Here is an 18168-nt window from a genome sequence, read left to right on the forward strand (position 1 = left end):
TCCGTCTGGCTTAAGGCAATAAATTATATTTAATAGCCTCTTGACGAATGAGAGGGCAAATATCAACACGTGCTCATGTTTACAGATGGGAATTTGCTAAATGCATAAACTTTAGAGTAATGTAATTAGAGAAGTCAACCCCTTAGAGAAGAGTGGCAAAGGAAATTATTTTTCACAGTATATCTTATAAAGAAGAGAAAATCTCTGTTGAAATAAAAAAAAAATTCAAAAATTTAATACAAAATAAAATAAAATATATTAAATAAACACTTACCTTTAATAACTTTATTGATCCTTATAATTGCTGAATATAACTCAGCTCCTCTTCCAATCCCGTAAGGTATAATAACACCCAATGAATGTTTTAGGTCCTTGAATATTGATAGTAAGTAAAAGACCAGTTCTGCCTCGATAGGATAGCCCATCCATATACAAGATATTATCAAAACATAAAATCCGACTTTGGAGAAAAGTATGCCTAGGATGACGATAACAATTTTCAAGTAAAAGGCCAGGAGCATGCGGTTTATTTCTGCTCTAAAATAAACAAAAGCTTCAAAAATATTACTACTTACTGGAATATATTGAAATGCTCAGGTATTTGAATTTTTTTTTTCATTAGACGAATTCTTTCCTACTTTCTTTATTTAAAATTTTTTTCTTTACATTCTCATCTGATTATTTTTGGACATAGACTTGTCCTTGTCTTTGACTGAATATTATTTGAGCCTATTGTCATTTAAAATATTCAAATATATATTGTAAGCTCACCCTGTATTACTTTCTAAATAATAAAATCATCAGAAGGAAAGAAATGTTAAAGAAAACAAAGTTACACTCGGCAATATGATAATTAAAATAATATTACCGTACGCAAGCGAAAGAAGTATTTTATTAAAATAACAAAGCAACGCAATAATAAGCAAAATGCAAACACTAAAAAGAAGATACCAACTGAGGTGGTTCATATACTTAGTAAGAATGAAAGACACAGAATGTTGCTATAAATTTCTAATTTTGAATAAAACTATTAATTCGAGAGCCATTTTATCAGTTACCAGTTATTAGCGATTTAAGAAATTAAGAATTGAATTTCTCCCGTCTTCTTTCACATATATATATAAATACATATATGTGAAAAAACCATTGAATATAATAGACCCCTGATACTTGTCTTTGTCGACTTTGAAAAAGCATTTGATACGGTCAATCAAAGTGAAATGCTCCAAGCTCTAGCACAATGTAGAATAGATCACCGATACATATCCCTCATCAGATACATCTATCAGCATGCTACAGCCTGTGTAAAACTTAATGAAGATACTGGGACCTTTCGTATTGAAAGAGGCGTTCGGCAAGGAGACAAAATGTCTCCTGTATTATTTACAACGTTGCTATAATACGCTTGTAAAACAATAGATTGGAACCAAAAGGGCATCAATGTAAATGGAAAATTTTTAAATAACCTTAAATTTGCAGATGATATCGTTCTTATTGCAGACAGCTTTGATCAGGCACAGATAATGCTCCAAGAACTGCTACAAAAAGAGTTGGTCTTAAAATAAATTTTGCACAATTTATGACACAATTTATGACAAATTTAGTCCACAACAAAAACATCTCAGTAGAAAACAAAGATTTGAGCCAGTTGACTCCTATAAATACTTGGGCCATGAGATCAGAATAAGTCGAGACAACCAAACAATCGAGCTGAAAAGAAGAATAAACCTCACTTGGGCTGCTTTTGGAAAGATGAAGGATATTCTTAGGTCTAAGATTCCAATGTGTCTGAAAAGAAAAGTATTTAATCAGTGTATTTTGCCAGTGATGACCTACGGCGCAGAAACCCTAACACCCACAAGAACAACAGTGAGTAAACTACAAGTTGCGGAAATGGCAATGGAGAGAATAATGTTAGGGATTTCTCTACGTGATAGAATACCCAATGCTACTATACGCAAAAGATCAGGAGTAGCAGACGTTATTGAACGTTATTGAAAGGATAACAACACTAAAGTGGAACTGGGCAGGTCATGTAGCAAGATCAGTTGATGACTTGTGGAGACATTTTGGAATGGAGACCCCGAATATAAGCTAACAGAAATAAAGGTCGACCCCCAACGAGATCGACAGATGACATAAAAAGAGTGACTACCAATTGGATTCAGATGGCGCAAAATCGGACTAAGTGGAAAAGCATGCGAGAGGCCTATGTTCAGCAGTGGACGTTAGAGGCTAGTTGATGATGATGATGATGATACCTTTAAAAAAATACTTACAGTCTGGACTGATTAATTTTCTCTCTAAAATACTCTTCCCATTTATACATTTTTATGATCCTAATGCTTGATAAAGTTTCTTGAATGGTTTGTAATCGTTGATCAGTCTTCTTTTCAGCAGATAATCTGAGTTTGCTTACATATCTTCCAAGAAGAACTAAAAGAAGATAGTATTGTTAGTTGAAATAAATAATAATTTCTAATAATTGTTACAAAGGATGTACGATAAGTTTTGAGACGGCAAAAACGTTGTAGACATGTTAAAGGAGGTGCAGTTAGTATCGTAAAATTGAATGTCGTACTTCCTGTCTTATAAAAATCATCTTAATCAAAAGATTAAAGTTGTATATATTTTTATGCGTTCATTATTGTTGACTTTTCATGTGAATCCAAACTATGTGGAACCACTTGCTACGATTACGTCAAAAAAATGTGGTCTAATCGCATACTCCCCAACAATACCAATAAAAAATTTATAGACCAATTATTGATCATCGGCGGGTCGGTCCATAGCAAATTGGTCTACCTTAGCCGAAATTGCAACATCGCAAATTCTTATAATATAGCTTGTAATGTAGAGATGATTTTGAATAATGATTATTAATTATAAACTCTATATTATATATTAAATAGTTTATTACTTACTTTGAAGTGGCAGAACGCTCAATATAACCCCAATTCCCACGAAAGATATCACGCCTATTTTGGCATACAATAGGAAACAAATTACACAGGTTTGCACTATAGCGATCCACAAATCGTTCACAATCCACACAGATTGCTGGAATGAATATACATCCTTGGTAATCAGAGTCACTATATTTCCTAGCGTTATTTCTGATACAGATGAAGGTGTTAACTTAAGAGCTTTTCTGTACAGTAAAGACGAAAACGCTGTCTTCACTTCAACGCCAAGTTGTTGGACCCAGATTACGTAGTTGTGAATGTAGATGGTATAAACTAGATGTAAGATTAAGACTAAGGCTGCGTAGTAATAGGCTTCGTTCTTTGTAATCGTCGTTTGGCCAGGCTTGAAGAATGACACCAATTTACTAAGCGCCCATGGGTCAACAACGCTAAAAAGTATAAAGTGTATTTTAGAAGGTATGATCCGTAACATAAAATAAACATTTATTGACACAAGATTTTATTGTTTGGTCTAAATAGTGATGCTTTATAGATTACCAGAAGGCATTTGACAGAGTAAAACATGACAAATTAATGACTCTAATGCAAGAAATTGGAATTGACAACAAAGATCTTAGAATTATCAGAAACATTTACTACAATCAAACGGCCAAAATCAAAATAGAAGACCAGTTAACTGATAAAATTGCAATAGAACGTGGAGTACGACAGGGCTGTATTTTGTCTCCATTGTTGTTCAACATTTATTCTGAATGGGTATTTAAGGAAGCTTTAGACGGTTGTGCGAAAGGAATACTAATAAACGGTGAATGGTTGAATAACATTAGATATGCAGATGACACTATAGTTTTTGCCGATAATCTGAATGACTTACAGATATTAACAAATCGCATAACAGAAGTCAGCAACAGATACGGACTAGCTCTTAACATAAAGAAAACCAAATTTATGACAATTAGTAAAAAACCAATACTAAACGCTCAACTTACAATCAACCAACAGAATATCGAAAGAGTCGAGCAATATACATATTTAGGCACCAATTTAAATAGCCAATGGGACCACTCAACAGAAATTAAACAGCGAATAATAAAAGCAAAAGCAGCATTCGTTAGAATGAGAACCATTTTCAACAGTCGAGACATATCATTAAAAACAAAATGCCGTCTATTGAACTGCTACTACTATATTCACAGTTCTGCTCTACGGAATGGAAGCATGGACACTGACTGTTGCATCTATGAATCGGCTCGAAGCTTTCGAAATGTGGTGTTATAGGCGCATCTTACGTATATCCTGGGTTGACAGAGTTACTAATGTGGAGGTCCTGCGTAGAATGGGGAAAGAATGTGAAATTCTCATGACCGTCAAAACTAAAAAGTTGGAATATCTAGGACATGTAATGAGAAACCAAGAACGTTACGGTCTTCTCCAGCTGATTCTCCAAGGGAAAGTAAATGGTAAGAGAGGACCGGGAAGAAGACGCATTTCCTGGCTTCAAAATTTACGAAAGTGGTATAACACGACTACCACTGAACTGTTCCGCGCTGCAATAAATGAAGTAAAGATAGCCGTGATGATCGCCAACATCCGGAACGGATAGGCACTTTAAGAAGAAGAAGGTCTAAATAGATGTCAAAAAAGAGTATGAATCCTCTGGATTAAAAATGAAATTCTAGACATGATAAATGTGAAATGGATTGAAAAAGAATATAAAATGATTAATAGAAGAATTAAAAGGAAAATAAAATGGACAAAAAATAGATGGATAGTTGAAAACTGCGAGCGAAGAATAAGAACTGCTACTTTTAAAACATGACCTCCTTAAATTTTCATAAAAAGCTTAAAGAAATAACCAATTCCTTTTTTAGAAATAATAAAAAACTTCATTTAAAATCCAAAAGTGTTGTTTATCTTGTCCAAAGCCTTAAAGCTGTCAATGAGTTTCGCAATTATCCGGTCATAACCTCCGCTATGGCTGCTGGGTACATATTTTTTCTTCGTCTCTTTCTGAGAACTGTGACGGTGGATCATTTATGCTTTATGAGAATCAGCAGGAATAACCAAATTACTTTAGTTTGGGCAGCCTTTGGAAAACTTCGAGATACATTTAGGACCAAATTACCAATTAGCCTCAAAAGAAAAGTAATTGACCAATGCGTATTACCCGTCATGACCTATGGGGCGAAAACTATGACTCTAACCAAGACTATGACTTCTAAATTGGGACACAGAGACGAATGGAACGATCTATGCTGACAGTGACGTTGCGGGATCTAATAAGAAACGAAGAACTGCGAAGAAGGACGAGTATTGCTGATGTTGTGGAACGCATAGCGGAATTGAAATGGAACTGGGTAGGCCATGTAGCGAGAATGCACGACTCACGATGAACGAGCAAAATTACAAATTGAAGGCCAATAGCAGACAAACGTAGTAGAAGAAGACCACCTACACGTTGGGCTAACGATATCAGGCCTATCAGCAAAAATTGGCAACAAAGAACACAAAATCGTGAATAATAAATGAGTTTAAGGGAGGTCTATGTCCAGCAGTGGATGTGATAAATGAAGACTGGATGATGATGATGATGATACAAAAAAAAAACGCTAAAACGATGAACTTAAATTTTCAAATTGTTTTTAAAAATAAGCTGGCCTCACTCATAATATAAAGTGGTGGAAGATCATGGTTTTTAAGATCTTTTAGAGCCTGCACCTACAAAGAAAAAAAGATGACAACGACTTCGTGTTGGTAAAATTTGCAGCAAAGAAAACGGTTGTTCACTTTGTAGGCCATGTAGAAGAACTAGTGGATGAGGAACTAACAATTAAATTGTAACTATACAAACTAAACAGTGGCCTTTATTATCCTATTCAAAATGATACTAGCACTATATCTAGAGCCGATATTATGGCTAAACTTCCCAAACCTTTAGAAACCATGAGAACATCTCGGCAAGCGTCTTACATAAAGTTCAATACCTAATTTTTTCCTTATAATATTAAATAATAACTTCTTTGTAAAACATGTTCATGTTATAAACAATAAATATCGTTCATAAGTACTTCGTGTATTAAATAATTTTTTGTTTATAAGGCTTTAACAAATGCTTATTTTAATTGTCCAAATGTGCCCCACAGCTGTACAAATCTACCCCAAGCTGGGGTAAATTGGACAAATACACTGTTGAAGAAAATTTGGTTTTTTTTTCTGTTTCTGTGGGTTATTCGCAGTTTCGTCGATAAATATTTAAAGACAACAGATACAACTATTGATTTATCCATTATCAGTTATAGAATATTAAAGTATCTTGAAAATATTCCCTACTTAAATACATGTCCAAATCTACCCCACCCTCCCCTATTTGTCATTTTGGAAAATGTGATAGCCGCCAATTTTACCTAATAAATCATAATATTGCTAACATTACTACGATTTACATGTTGTTTTGTATTGGCCTGCACCAGTTCCAGACAAACCTTGAAAATTCATTTCCTGCAACATAATTCAGTAAAATGGTAATCGACTAGAGAAGACGACGGTTTAGAAGATATTAGAAATCAGGAAAGTAAACTACGAAATTACCGGTCAAACGGTTAATTCTCTCATTACTCAATTGTGGATTTAAGTAACAACCACCACGTGCTCCAATTTAACTTTATTTATTTAATATTAAACATTTGCTTGGTTTAAAATTTGAATTAAATAGATGGTTTCCGAGAAGACTGTACCAAGAAAATTACCTTCGAGATTAAAAAGAATTCATTTAATAAATTAAATATCATAAATGTTAACATAGAAGATAATTACCTTCGTAGAAAAATTACAGAAGATAAATTATTCAAAGGAACAATTGTATCATTTGTTTCAATAAAAAGAAATATGATACTTGATTCTTGGCCAATGGTAAAAAGTTGTTTTACGTAAGTGTTAAGAAATATTCTATTTGAAACCACCATGATCGGAGTGATTTCTCAAATTACGATAACACAATAACAGGTTACAAACAAATATATGTTATAAGTGATAAAATGCCAAAATAATGAAACTGTGACATTATTTTTTTACGGATTTTTACCCTTTACGTGCTAACTTTTCCCATCAAATTAATATGAACGAAAATAGAAGGAGATGTGGTAAAAAATACTACAAGCTCTAAAATTAAAAAATTCAAAAACTACTTAACAATTTTCTAAAACATTGTTTCCCAAACGTATTTTCGGTGGCCCGGTTATTTTTGTGCTTATCCTTCGTGACCCACTAATTTTTTGCATACCCTGGTGTGTGTGTACAAGAAAACATTTAATATAGTTTTATATATTTTAATAAAGAATCGTTAGCTTAAACAAAGATGTAATAAAACAAAATTAAAATCAAATACTTTAGTAGTGAGAAGTATGCAGGTGTTTCTGGTTAACTTTATGTTTGAAGGAAAAGGTCTGGTTCGACTTCCAAACGGTTCCTTTATTTAATTTTGAGAAAAACCGATGTTGAAAACGGTGCCTCACACTTATAGATCGTAACAAAAGGAATTAGAAACTTTATCACTTTTTCTGCTAAAACTGGGTACTCCTGGCGGCAAGACAATCAAAAATCTATCAGTGGTATTTTGTCAAATATATCTTTGAGTGGCCTATCCCACAATAGTTCAAATACTGACTCAATATTTAAATCCGGAAGTCCTGTCTCGGATCCTACGTCTATCTACGTCTATTGTAAATGGATTCCTTATCCATGCTGTTGTTGCTGTGGATGGGGGGAAAATATTCCCTCAGATTTGCCTTCAGTCCTAGCAGGTGTTCTTTCAAAGCCGCTGGAATCTCATCTGGCAATGAATTCACGTTATATTCTTTTTGTAGTTCTGTTAGTTTTGTAATTTCCTGCTTCTGTATTAAGTTTTTTCATTATCAATCAATTGACATTATGAACTGACTTCCTTTAACTCAAGTCTCTAAGACATTCCTTTTTCCATATTTTTCCATATTTTCAACTGATAGATTTAATTTAATTTAATTATTTATTTATTTGAATAGAAAAAACCAAAAAACTGGTGTTAATTGTTGATGTAGATAAGTGACTTAATTGATTTATATAGTTGTCTAATTATTGTATTATTGTTTATTTAATATTTAGTTACATCCCTTATCTTATGCCTCACAGTTAATTTAAGCGTTAAATATTTTGTAATATAATATTATTTTTAGTGGTAATAATTTCGAAAATATATGGTTTTAAATTAACAAATCTTGGAGGAGTTAATGATATAAGTACTTATTTACCTGTTGAAAATTTTCCAACACAAATGTATACTCCCTATCATTATATACCTCTTCCCAAACCTGGCCCACATGAGTCGATATATTGATGGGTTCTTTTCTTTTTTTGCTTTGTTTTCGATTATCCATTGTCTCTCCAATTTGTCTCCACATTTGGCCGAGCTGCAAGCTTTGAGGACTTCGTAGAGGTCGTCTTCTTCGAGATCGTTGTTTTTGTAAGCTTTTTTGAACAAACTTACTGTGTACCTAAAAGATAAATATAAGTTAATTTTAAAAGTCAAAAGTAGAAAATATAGAAGCACTGGAAGCCAATATAACCCATGTCATATCAAGTTTCGCATGATCTATGAGCCAATTTTTAGAACTCCAGACATAAGAACGATGTTATATTCCATACACAACGGAATCCAGAGACTTTTCAAACGAATAAAAAATTTCGATATCTTACACACTTGGTTTTATTTAAATTTAAAAATAGAAAGTGCTTAAATAAAGATCATCAGAGAATTATCAATTATCAATAAGAATTATTACAGTAGAACCTCGATAGGTCAAACCTCAATAACTTAAAAACCTCTATAACTTTAAAAAATTATATGTTCCCTTCCCATCGGAGCCCAAAAACTCTACAACTTAAAATACACAATCTCGATAACTTAAATAAATAATATCAATATTGGCCCTCAGTAACTTAAAGAAATGTTTCCACAATCTCTATAACATAAATTGTTTACCAATGACAGCTGAACAGCTTACTGTATCATAAGTTTTAATCACTGTTCTAGAAACATCGATTTAGGTACTGTGTGATACCTTGCTTAAAATGAGTTCAAAAAGAAAATTAACAACGCTAACATATGCTGATAAATTAAAAGCTATAGAAGCAGTGAAAAATGGATTCAAAAGAAAAGAAGTTGCGGCTCAGTTTGAAATACACGAGAGTACATTATCAATCATCATGAAAAAAGAAACCGAACTATTGAAAAAACAAGAATCAGGAGACAAAAATTGCCGAATTCCCTAATTTGGAACAGTGTTTGTTTACGTGGTTAAAACAGTGTCGAAACAAAAACATCAGTGTCAGTGGACCCATCCTGAAAGAAAAGGCTGTAGAGTTCGCTAATTCACTAAAAATCGATAATTTTAAAGCCAGCAATGGCTGGTTAGAGAATTTCAATAAACGAATGATTTAGCCTTAAAAAAAATGTGCGGCGAAAGTGCGAGCGTAAGCAAATCAGTCTGCCAAGAATGGAAATCTGACTTGCATAATTTAGTGAATAATTATGATCCCAATGATGTTTTTAATGCTGATGAAACTGGTCTGTTTTTCAAATGTCTTCCCGAAAAAACATTAACCTTTTAAAAATGAAAAATGTCATGGAGAAAAACACAGCAAGGAACGACTCACGATTCTGCTTTGTGCAAATTCTACGGGCACAAAAAACTCAAACCTTTAATTATATAAGTAAGTCAAAAAAACCTCGGTGTTTTGCAGGTTTAAAATCACTGCCCATGGATTATGAAGCCAATAAAAAAGCATGGATGACAGCAGAACTTTTTAAAAAATGGCTGATTAATATAGATTAGCAAAGGGCAACTTGAAATAGAAAAATTATTATGTTCATCGACAACTGAAAAGCACACGGGGGCATACCACCATTAAAGGCAATCAAAGTACAATTTCTTCCACCAAACATAACATCACAACTTCAACCTTTGGATCAGGGTATAATTAAAAATTTTAAAACATTATACAGAAAATAAGTTGTTAGAAGAATGATAGCTAATATGGAGCAAAATACGATTTCTTCTATCAATGTTCTTCAAGCAATGAGGATGGTGGACAAAACATGGCAAAACGTAACACTCCTCGCAGTGAAAAACTGCTTTAGAACCTGTGGTTTTTCTTCAGAACCTCAAGAAATCATTTTGAAAAGGAAGATAATAATGATCCTGAAGAATGGAATAACCACATGTCTGCGTTAAAGATTACTTTTGACGACTTCGTTACTTGTGATGATAAAGTAGTCACAGCAGGGACGTTAACAGAGGAAGAAATATTCGAATCAGTTAACAACTGTATTGAAAGTGATAAAGACGATGAATTTAATGACGACCCACAAACTTCATCTAAGAGCATATCAATCAACGAAGCAAGAGTGCTATAACGACTGTACGATCATTTATAGAGCAGTGTAGCAACATAAAAGATAACGTATTCTCTTCTCTATGTTATTGAAAATCAAATCGATTTAGAATCTATGAATTGTTTAAAACAAAAGAAAATCACAGACTTTTTTTAGTAGACTATACCTTTAATTATTGCTTTAACTTTTTGTAACGTATATAATAAATGAATGTAGTGTATGTAGTAATGTAGTGTATAATAAATGCCTATATTTTAATGAACTTCTGACCTATATTAATCCATCACAACATAGACCCTTGATAACTTAAAACCCCTATAACTTAAAATATTTGGTTTTTCCCTTGGAATTTAACTTATCGAGGTTCTACTGTAATAAGAAATTATCAATTTTAGAATACATAAAAACAGCTTGATACACATTGAGATACAAGATATTGTTGTTCTAAATATTATTCAGTGAACCTGTTAAATTTTAAACTAACTATCAGGAAATCTTGATCGGTAAGCGCAGTATGAGGTGGGATTATGTGTGTAGGTAAAGGTAGTTAATAAGGATGCCGTTACCGTAGGGTATGTGGTGTATATTGTATGAATCACAAATATGCATTAAGTTTTTGAAATCCTGAGAAGAAGAAAATTTTGACAAAGATTGTATTTCTGGTATTTCTAGATGTAAGAAAGTGATCAGTGCATATTAAAAGATTCTTTCCGGTGAAAGTGGTTTGTGTATACAAATTTCAGTGAACAAGCAATAGGGTGTAATCGAAAATAGATTAAGACATTAGGTAGAAATTTAACTATGTATAGAATGTTTAATTTTTCACATTCGAAAAACCGTGTCATATTTTTCGCTATCATTTTAAAATCATTACCCTACTCCAACCCTTCTTACCCTCACTTCAACCCCACTTCTTTAGAAATACACACAGTTTTAATATAGCAAATAAAAAATACTATCTCTCTCTACTGTTGACCGCCACTAGGAACAGACGTGTTCTCTTGCCTGTTGACTATCAAGTCCCAGATGTACTCTCGACTATTGACTGCCAGTAGCCACAGACGTACTCTCGACTGTTGACTGCCACCAGCAACAGACGTATTTTCTTAGCTGGTAACTTTCGCTAGCAACAGACATCCTCTCTCTGTACTATTGACTGCCGCTAGTAACAGACATTCTTTCTTTCTGATTGTTAAGCGAAAACCACCGCTAATCCTCTTTTGAATCGTAGAGACAACAAACGCAAATGTGCGCTATCTTTAGATTTTAGTATTAGTACCGCGAGACACGTGTTATAGTGTATTTTTATGTATGAGAGAGTAATAAAACAATAAATAATGTATGCAAATCCCTAAACTGTTGATACGGGTGACTCAATGAAAAACAGATATTTGTCAACAAGTTTACAGAAGTATATAGGAAAACAATTTTAAATTGAGTATGACCACCAGGTATAAAGGTTGGAGCAGAAGAGAATACAATAGTTGTGAGGGTTACTAATCCCTAAATAAGGTTGCCAGTGTCGGAGTGATGGAGGTTAACAGGTACTAATGAATTTGCAAGAAATGTAAGATGTTTATTTTATTGGTTATATATAACCAATAAAAGTTTAATAAGTACCTACCTATTTGCAAAATAAAGTTTAATTCTTTAGATAAAATAAAACGTTTTATTTTATCTATTTGCAAAATAAAGTTTAATTCTTTGCCTATTTGCAAAATAAAGTTTAATTCTTTAGATAAAATAAAACGTTATATTTTATCTGAAATGAGTGCATTCCACGAAGTAAGGGTTTCAACAATCAAACATTTAATTCTTTAATTCCAGGAATCTACGACAGTAATTGACTAGATAATTACCTTCTAAACTTATTCCACAGAAAATGTGATAGTGGGTTTTTCCATTTTGTATATAGGAAGGTCCAAGTGGCGTATTCAAAATTCTTAACAGTTCACTAAAAGTAGGTACTTCAGTTGCAAGGTGCAGTTTATTGTGTATACTAGTGTTATTTAAAATTTGGAAGTGCCGTGTAAACGCCGAAAAATTGGTCCTCTAACAGTTAATGAAAAAACATTAATATTTAATTGTTTTAAATCATTTACAGACAAACGTTTATGTGAAAGTGTTGATGAGACCGTTGAGTTAGTTAGCAGTACACTTGGTGTTGGGAAATCTACGATTTACAGAGTTATTAAAGAAGAGAAATGTGGTAGTTTTCAAATGCCACGTAATGCTCCAGGGAAACCAAAATTTCAAATAGAATATAATTTTAAAGAAGGACTTCGACGGAAAGTGCATGAATTCTTCTTTAGACAAGAATTTCCAACATTGGATAAAGTTCTTGTCTCAGTTCGAGATGATAAGAATTACCCAGAAATGAGTCGAAGTACGTTATGGAAACTTTTAAAAGAAATAGGCTTCCGCTGGAAAAAGAATCCCATAAAGTCTATTTTATTAGAAAGAAGCGATATTGTCATATGGAGAAGACATTTTCTAAGAACCATAAAGGAAATGAGAAACCAAAAAAGAAAAATATTTTATCTTGATGAAACATGGATCAACGAGGGTCATACACCAAATAAATTTTGGCAGGGTGAAACTGTTACAAGTCAAAGGCACGCTTCTGTAAATAACTTATCTACTGGTTTAAACCCACCATCAGGAAAGGGACGCAGGCTGATAATAGTACACATTGGCAGTTCAGACGGTTTTGGTGAAGGTGGTTTATTAACTTTTGAATCAACTCGTACCGGTGACTACCATGAAGACATGAACGCTGATGTCTTTCAAGAATGGTTCGAACAAATGATAGATCTTCTTCCTAAGAACTGTGTAATAGTAATGAATAATGCAAGTTATCACTCCAGACTTATAGAAGGACTGCCCACAACCAAGTGGTTAAAAAAAGACTTGCAGAATTGGCTGAGTTCAAAAAATATTACGTACCATCCCGGATCTATAAGAAAGGAACTTTATTCGTTGTGTGCCCTTCATAAAGAATAATTTAAAAAATACGAAATTGATGAAATTGCCAAAAATCGTGGAATGACAGTACTTAGATCCCCACCATATCATTGTGAATTAAACCCGATTGAACTGGTATGGGCACAGATAAAGAGTGAAGTTTCAAGAAAAAATACCACTTTTAAAATTCATGATGTTAAACAGTTGTTTTTGGAGACCGTAAATAATGTAAAACCTGAAAACTGGGAAAAGGCAGTAAATCACACTATTAAAGAAGAGGAAAAAATGTGGAAGCTGGACAATATTACTGATAAAATGATCGAGCCAGTTATTATAAATCTTGGTTCTGAAAGTTCATCTTCTGAATCTGATTTGGATTTGTAACAAGTAGCTGTAAGTTTTATATTAATATTTTTATTCATCTATTTAACATACCTTAGACGGTTTTAAAAACTCTTTTTCTCTTTTGTAATTTTTAAAAATTAAAAAAAATGTGAATTTTTTAAAACCTTTTTTAATGTAGGCCAGTCAGTTCTAATATAGTGTGTGATAAAAGAGGTCACTTTTGTTTACATACACATAACACTTTATAACACTGAAATAATTCATTTATTTTTTACAATTATTCAAAGTAATTTTTCAATTAATCTTGAGCACGCCCATGGAGTGGTCGGAGCTACCAGTTAAAATTATGCTAATTACTCTCTCGTTCATAAAAATAAACTATAAGAAACTGGTTAAGACAGCTCCTTCGTACGAAGAACAACCGCAAGTGAAAGTCTATAAATACCGCTAGTGTGTGTGTGTAGCAGCAGTATTGGTAAGACTTTTTATAAAGTTGATTTGGTATTATCTGTATAACTCTTTACTACCTATCCTAATTTATTTGAACCAGTCCTATTTATTACAGTCCTTATACACTGAAATTATATTAATAATTTCATATATGCACACCATTTTTTGTACATAAAATATCATTTCAATTCAAAAATTCGAAGAAATTTATTAAGGTTTAACAATGTTTGGAAAGTCCCGGGCCACTAACGATCTTTTGTTGTTGACAGCCGGTAGATATGGTAGCCGGTTAACATATGCGACGTTGTTGGATGGAGGCTTAAGGAAAAAAACCTAAATGTCTAATTTGGACTTTTCATAGAAATTAAATATATATAATTTTGGGTTGTTTGAAAATGCTAGACCATGATTGGTTGAGAGAGAAAAGTTGGAAAGGAAATTTGTGGTTAGAAGCTTATTTGAAAGTAGAAAAAATATCATCTGTTCCTGTGCCGTAAAACTAATAAGATCAAAATTAAGAGAGTTTACATATCGAAAGGTCTTACGTTTTTTTTTAAGTGTTAAGTTTGTGTTCAGAAAGAAAATAATCTTATTTTTCCAAAAATGTTTAATGTAAAGGAAAAGTGGAAGCAGCTTTGGTTTTTTGTACGCTGACTGAGATGAGGGTAGAAGTTTTGATAGAAACCAGCATCTGTAAGTACAACTAATTTATACTTGCATTGCAATTGCAATCTGGGATACTCTGGAGTATCCAGAGGGTAAAGGAGATTGTTTCGGTACAAGAAATCTAGGTATGTTAGATTTTGGAGCAGATCTAAGGCAGGCGGTTAGCGAAGAAGTTCTACACGAGAATCCAGGGCGTAATTTTGAACAATCGCACACAGAAATTTTTTAAAACAAAATTCATAATAAATTGTTATAAAGTTTGTTTAATTGTTTATAAGCCTAATTAAAAAGTTAGTATAGGAAATTAATTCCAGGGGATTAAATTTGGACTGCGCACACTTCTTTTATTTTCATTGTATTCCTGTTGCTTATTATAACACGATTACAAGGTAAAGGTATATTATATTTCAGTACCCAAAGAAAACACTGAGATAACGTTTAAACAAATGACAAACAAATTTGACGTCTGTAATTAATTAAGATATATTAGAATAGAATAATAATTGAATCAATTTGTCAATGTTATAACTAATTTACGCTTTATGGTAAGTTATTATTATTAGTTATTATTATTATTTTTATAAACACTATCATAAAAGAAATTGATAAATTTACCTATCGTAAAGTCGACTCAAATAAAAAGATTTTTAATAATATTGACTTCTGCTTCCATTTTAATAATATTAACTTCACGTCTTAATTTTTATGGCTTCAACTTAACACCAACGAATTAGTACTATAAAGAAAAGGGACAGAAGAACAACTTACCAATATCGACAAATACAAGTTATTCAATAAAGTATAACAAAATACAACCCATAGTTTATGTTTAAAAACAAAAGCTGAAGCATATGGCACGAGAAGTATTTTATTGCTAATATTTAAAACAAGACACCACAAAAACAGATAAAAAATATGTATGAAAATAAATAATAAATGTTTTTAAATTAAAAATACCACCACACGAGAAACAATAATCGACAATAATTTTGGGTAATAATAATACTCCCCTTGATTATATCGTAATAAAACAATTAAAACGAAAATAAACAAAGCTATTAAACATTTTGGAATGTGAAAAGGAAATTTTCACTATAAAATAAGTAATAAACCCAACCAACTCAAAAAATTACTTTAATTCCATGTGTGAAATTTAATATTTGTATTTGCTGTAACCATTTAAAACAACTTTGTTGACAGTAAAATAGATGATAAGATCTCACAAGGTTTTGAAATTAATAAACGATAATGGCAGTGTTGTTGTCTTCCTCCAAAAGCAAGTGCTCAAATAAGAAATCCAAAAAAACTAGGATATGATAACAAGATATTGTATGACTAGATAGTTTAGAGATAGTGGCTGAGAGTATAGAAGAACTACAAACTTTACTAGATGCAATAAATAGTGAATGCATTCAAATGGGACTTGACATCAACACAGATAAGACCAAATTTATGATAGTATCAAGGAGTCCAATAAATAATGAACAACTAACTCTTGGTGGACAGCAAATAGAGAGAGTGACAAAATATAAATATCTGGAAGCTTACATCGTCACAGAATTAGATGCAGACCAAGAGATCCGGGTACGAATAGAAATGGCAAGGGCAGCGTTCTTAGAATTCAAACAATTGTTCTGTGACAAAAATCTGAATATTGCGCTGAGACTGAGGTTTGTTAAATGTTACGTCTGGTCGCAACTATTGTACGGGGTAGAAACATGGGCACTAAAAGCGCAAATAATTAAAAAAATTGAAGCCTTTGAACTTTGGATATACCGGAGAATGTTGAGAATCCCATGGACTGCCAGGGTCACCAATGAGGAAATGCTGAGAAGGATGGGTCGAGACAAAAAATTGTTGAGAACGATAAAAGTACGCAAGACTGCATACCTTGGACACATACTAAGAAATAATAAATATAGTCTTCTGCAGGTCATCATGCAGGGTAGAGTCGATGGCAAAAAGGGAATAGGTAGAAAGTAGAAGTCATTGCTGCGAAATATTCGAGACTGGACAAACATGACTGTAGACGAATTATTCCACGTTGCAAAAGACAGAGAAGCTTTAAAAAATGTGATCGCCAACCTCCGTTAATGGGGACGGCATAGGAAGAAAAAGAAGATAGTTTAGAGGACTACTACATTTGGCGCGTTACTTTTCCAAAGAGGATGATTTGGTATATTGTAATGAAGCTGTCGGGCTTCTTCAGGAACTGAATTTCTCTTTTTCTCTCTAAAAAATTCTCTTTTTTACTATAAAATTTCAAATAGTTGTTTATAACTCTTTCTTATAGTTGATACTCTTATAAAAACCGTTTTTTATTAAATGAAGATTATATGAAAAGTATACATATATGCTGTATTTATTCCCATAGTAATTTGGCGTTTAGACAAGAAAAATAACGTCATTATGCATGAAAACAAAAAGGAGGAAATTTTTTTGAAGACCAGTGTTATTAACCCATTATGACCTGGCGTTACATGCAACGTTTTAGAACCGTACAAAATTATATTGTGCGGTCTTAGTTAGGCTATTAGCAGGTAGATGGTGTGATAGATCAGCTTTTAAAAGCTAGTTCTGTCGTTAGACGTAAGCTGTGTGTAATAACTTTGAATATATTGTTTATTTTATGTGATTTATTTTTGGTGAACATGGCTGAATCGATGAAAACCGGAGTACGATTTGAGTAAGTATTCTAAAGTATTATTCTTTTTTAATTATGCAACATGTTATATAAATTTGTTTAGCTGATAGTTCTATTTGCATGTTAGGTTAGATATTTTCCAAAACTAATGTTCATAGACGTACACAAAATTGGTGTTTTGTTTGTGTTACAGATATGTAACGATAGGCTATTTTATTACAAAGCTAAAAAATATTTACAGTATAGATTGATGATTTTATTTTTATTTGTCGTTATATATGGCTAAAACAGATATGAAAAAAAATTATAGTTTAAGAAGGAATTTGACCCTTCAGGAAATATTAGCATACATTAATTATGCAAAGGAGATATTCATAGAACCACCGAAAACTTATGTTTTGACTGACGAAGTTTCTGCAGACGACGATACTGGAGGTAATGTGGATCATTTATCACGCCGTCAATTGAGAGCACAAGCCGAAATTAAATTCCCAGATTCAACAAGTAGTTCTTCCCACTCTACTTTAGATGAACCAACTTGAAGTACATCTGATAAGAATGTAATCATAGAGCGAATAACCAATAAGAGTTAGAGAAAATCAACATTTATAGTGCCAGATAAGACAAATCTGAAAGATAGTATACAAAGGGCCTTAGATAGGGATTTTATAGACAATCGCGCCATACCTTTTCCACCGCCAAATTAAGTCAAATTAAATTGAGTTAAACAAATATGCTTCTCTCAA

General features: G+C 32.6%; 1 protein-coding gene across 4 annotated transcripts in view; it reads right to left on the reverse strand.

Moving 5' to 3' along the window:
- Positions 1 to 18168, reverse strand: part of LOC140432695 (ATP-binding cassette sub-family C member 4-like) — a 72338-nt gene that overhangs the window by 13206 nt on the left and 40964 nt on the right. For all 4 annotated transcript variants that reach the window (XM_072520754.1, XM_072520753.1, XM_072520756.1 and 1 more), the window contains exons 3-6: positions 8210 to 8452; positions 2925 to 3355; positions 2280 to 2436; positions 275 to 537 (exon numbers count right to left, since the gene is read on the reverse strand). In XM_072520754.1, coding sequence (XP_072376855.1) covers positions 275 to 537; positions 2280 to 2436; positions 2925 to 3355; positions 8210 to 8452 — 1094 coding nt within the window. The remainder of the gene's footprint in view (positions 1 to 274; positions 538 to 2279; positions 2437 to 2924; positions 3356 to 8209; positions 8453 to 18168) is intronic.

Source organism: Diabrotica undecimpunctata, chromosome 1, assembly GCF_040954645.1.
Source record: "Diabrotica undecimpunctata isolate CICGRU chromosome 1, icDiaUnde3, whole genome shotgun sequence".
In the NCBI taxonomy this organism is placed as follows: Eukaryota; Metazoa; Arthropoda; class Insecta; order Coleoptera; family Chrysomelidae; genus Diabrotica; species Diabrotica undecimpunctata.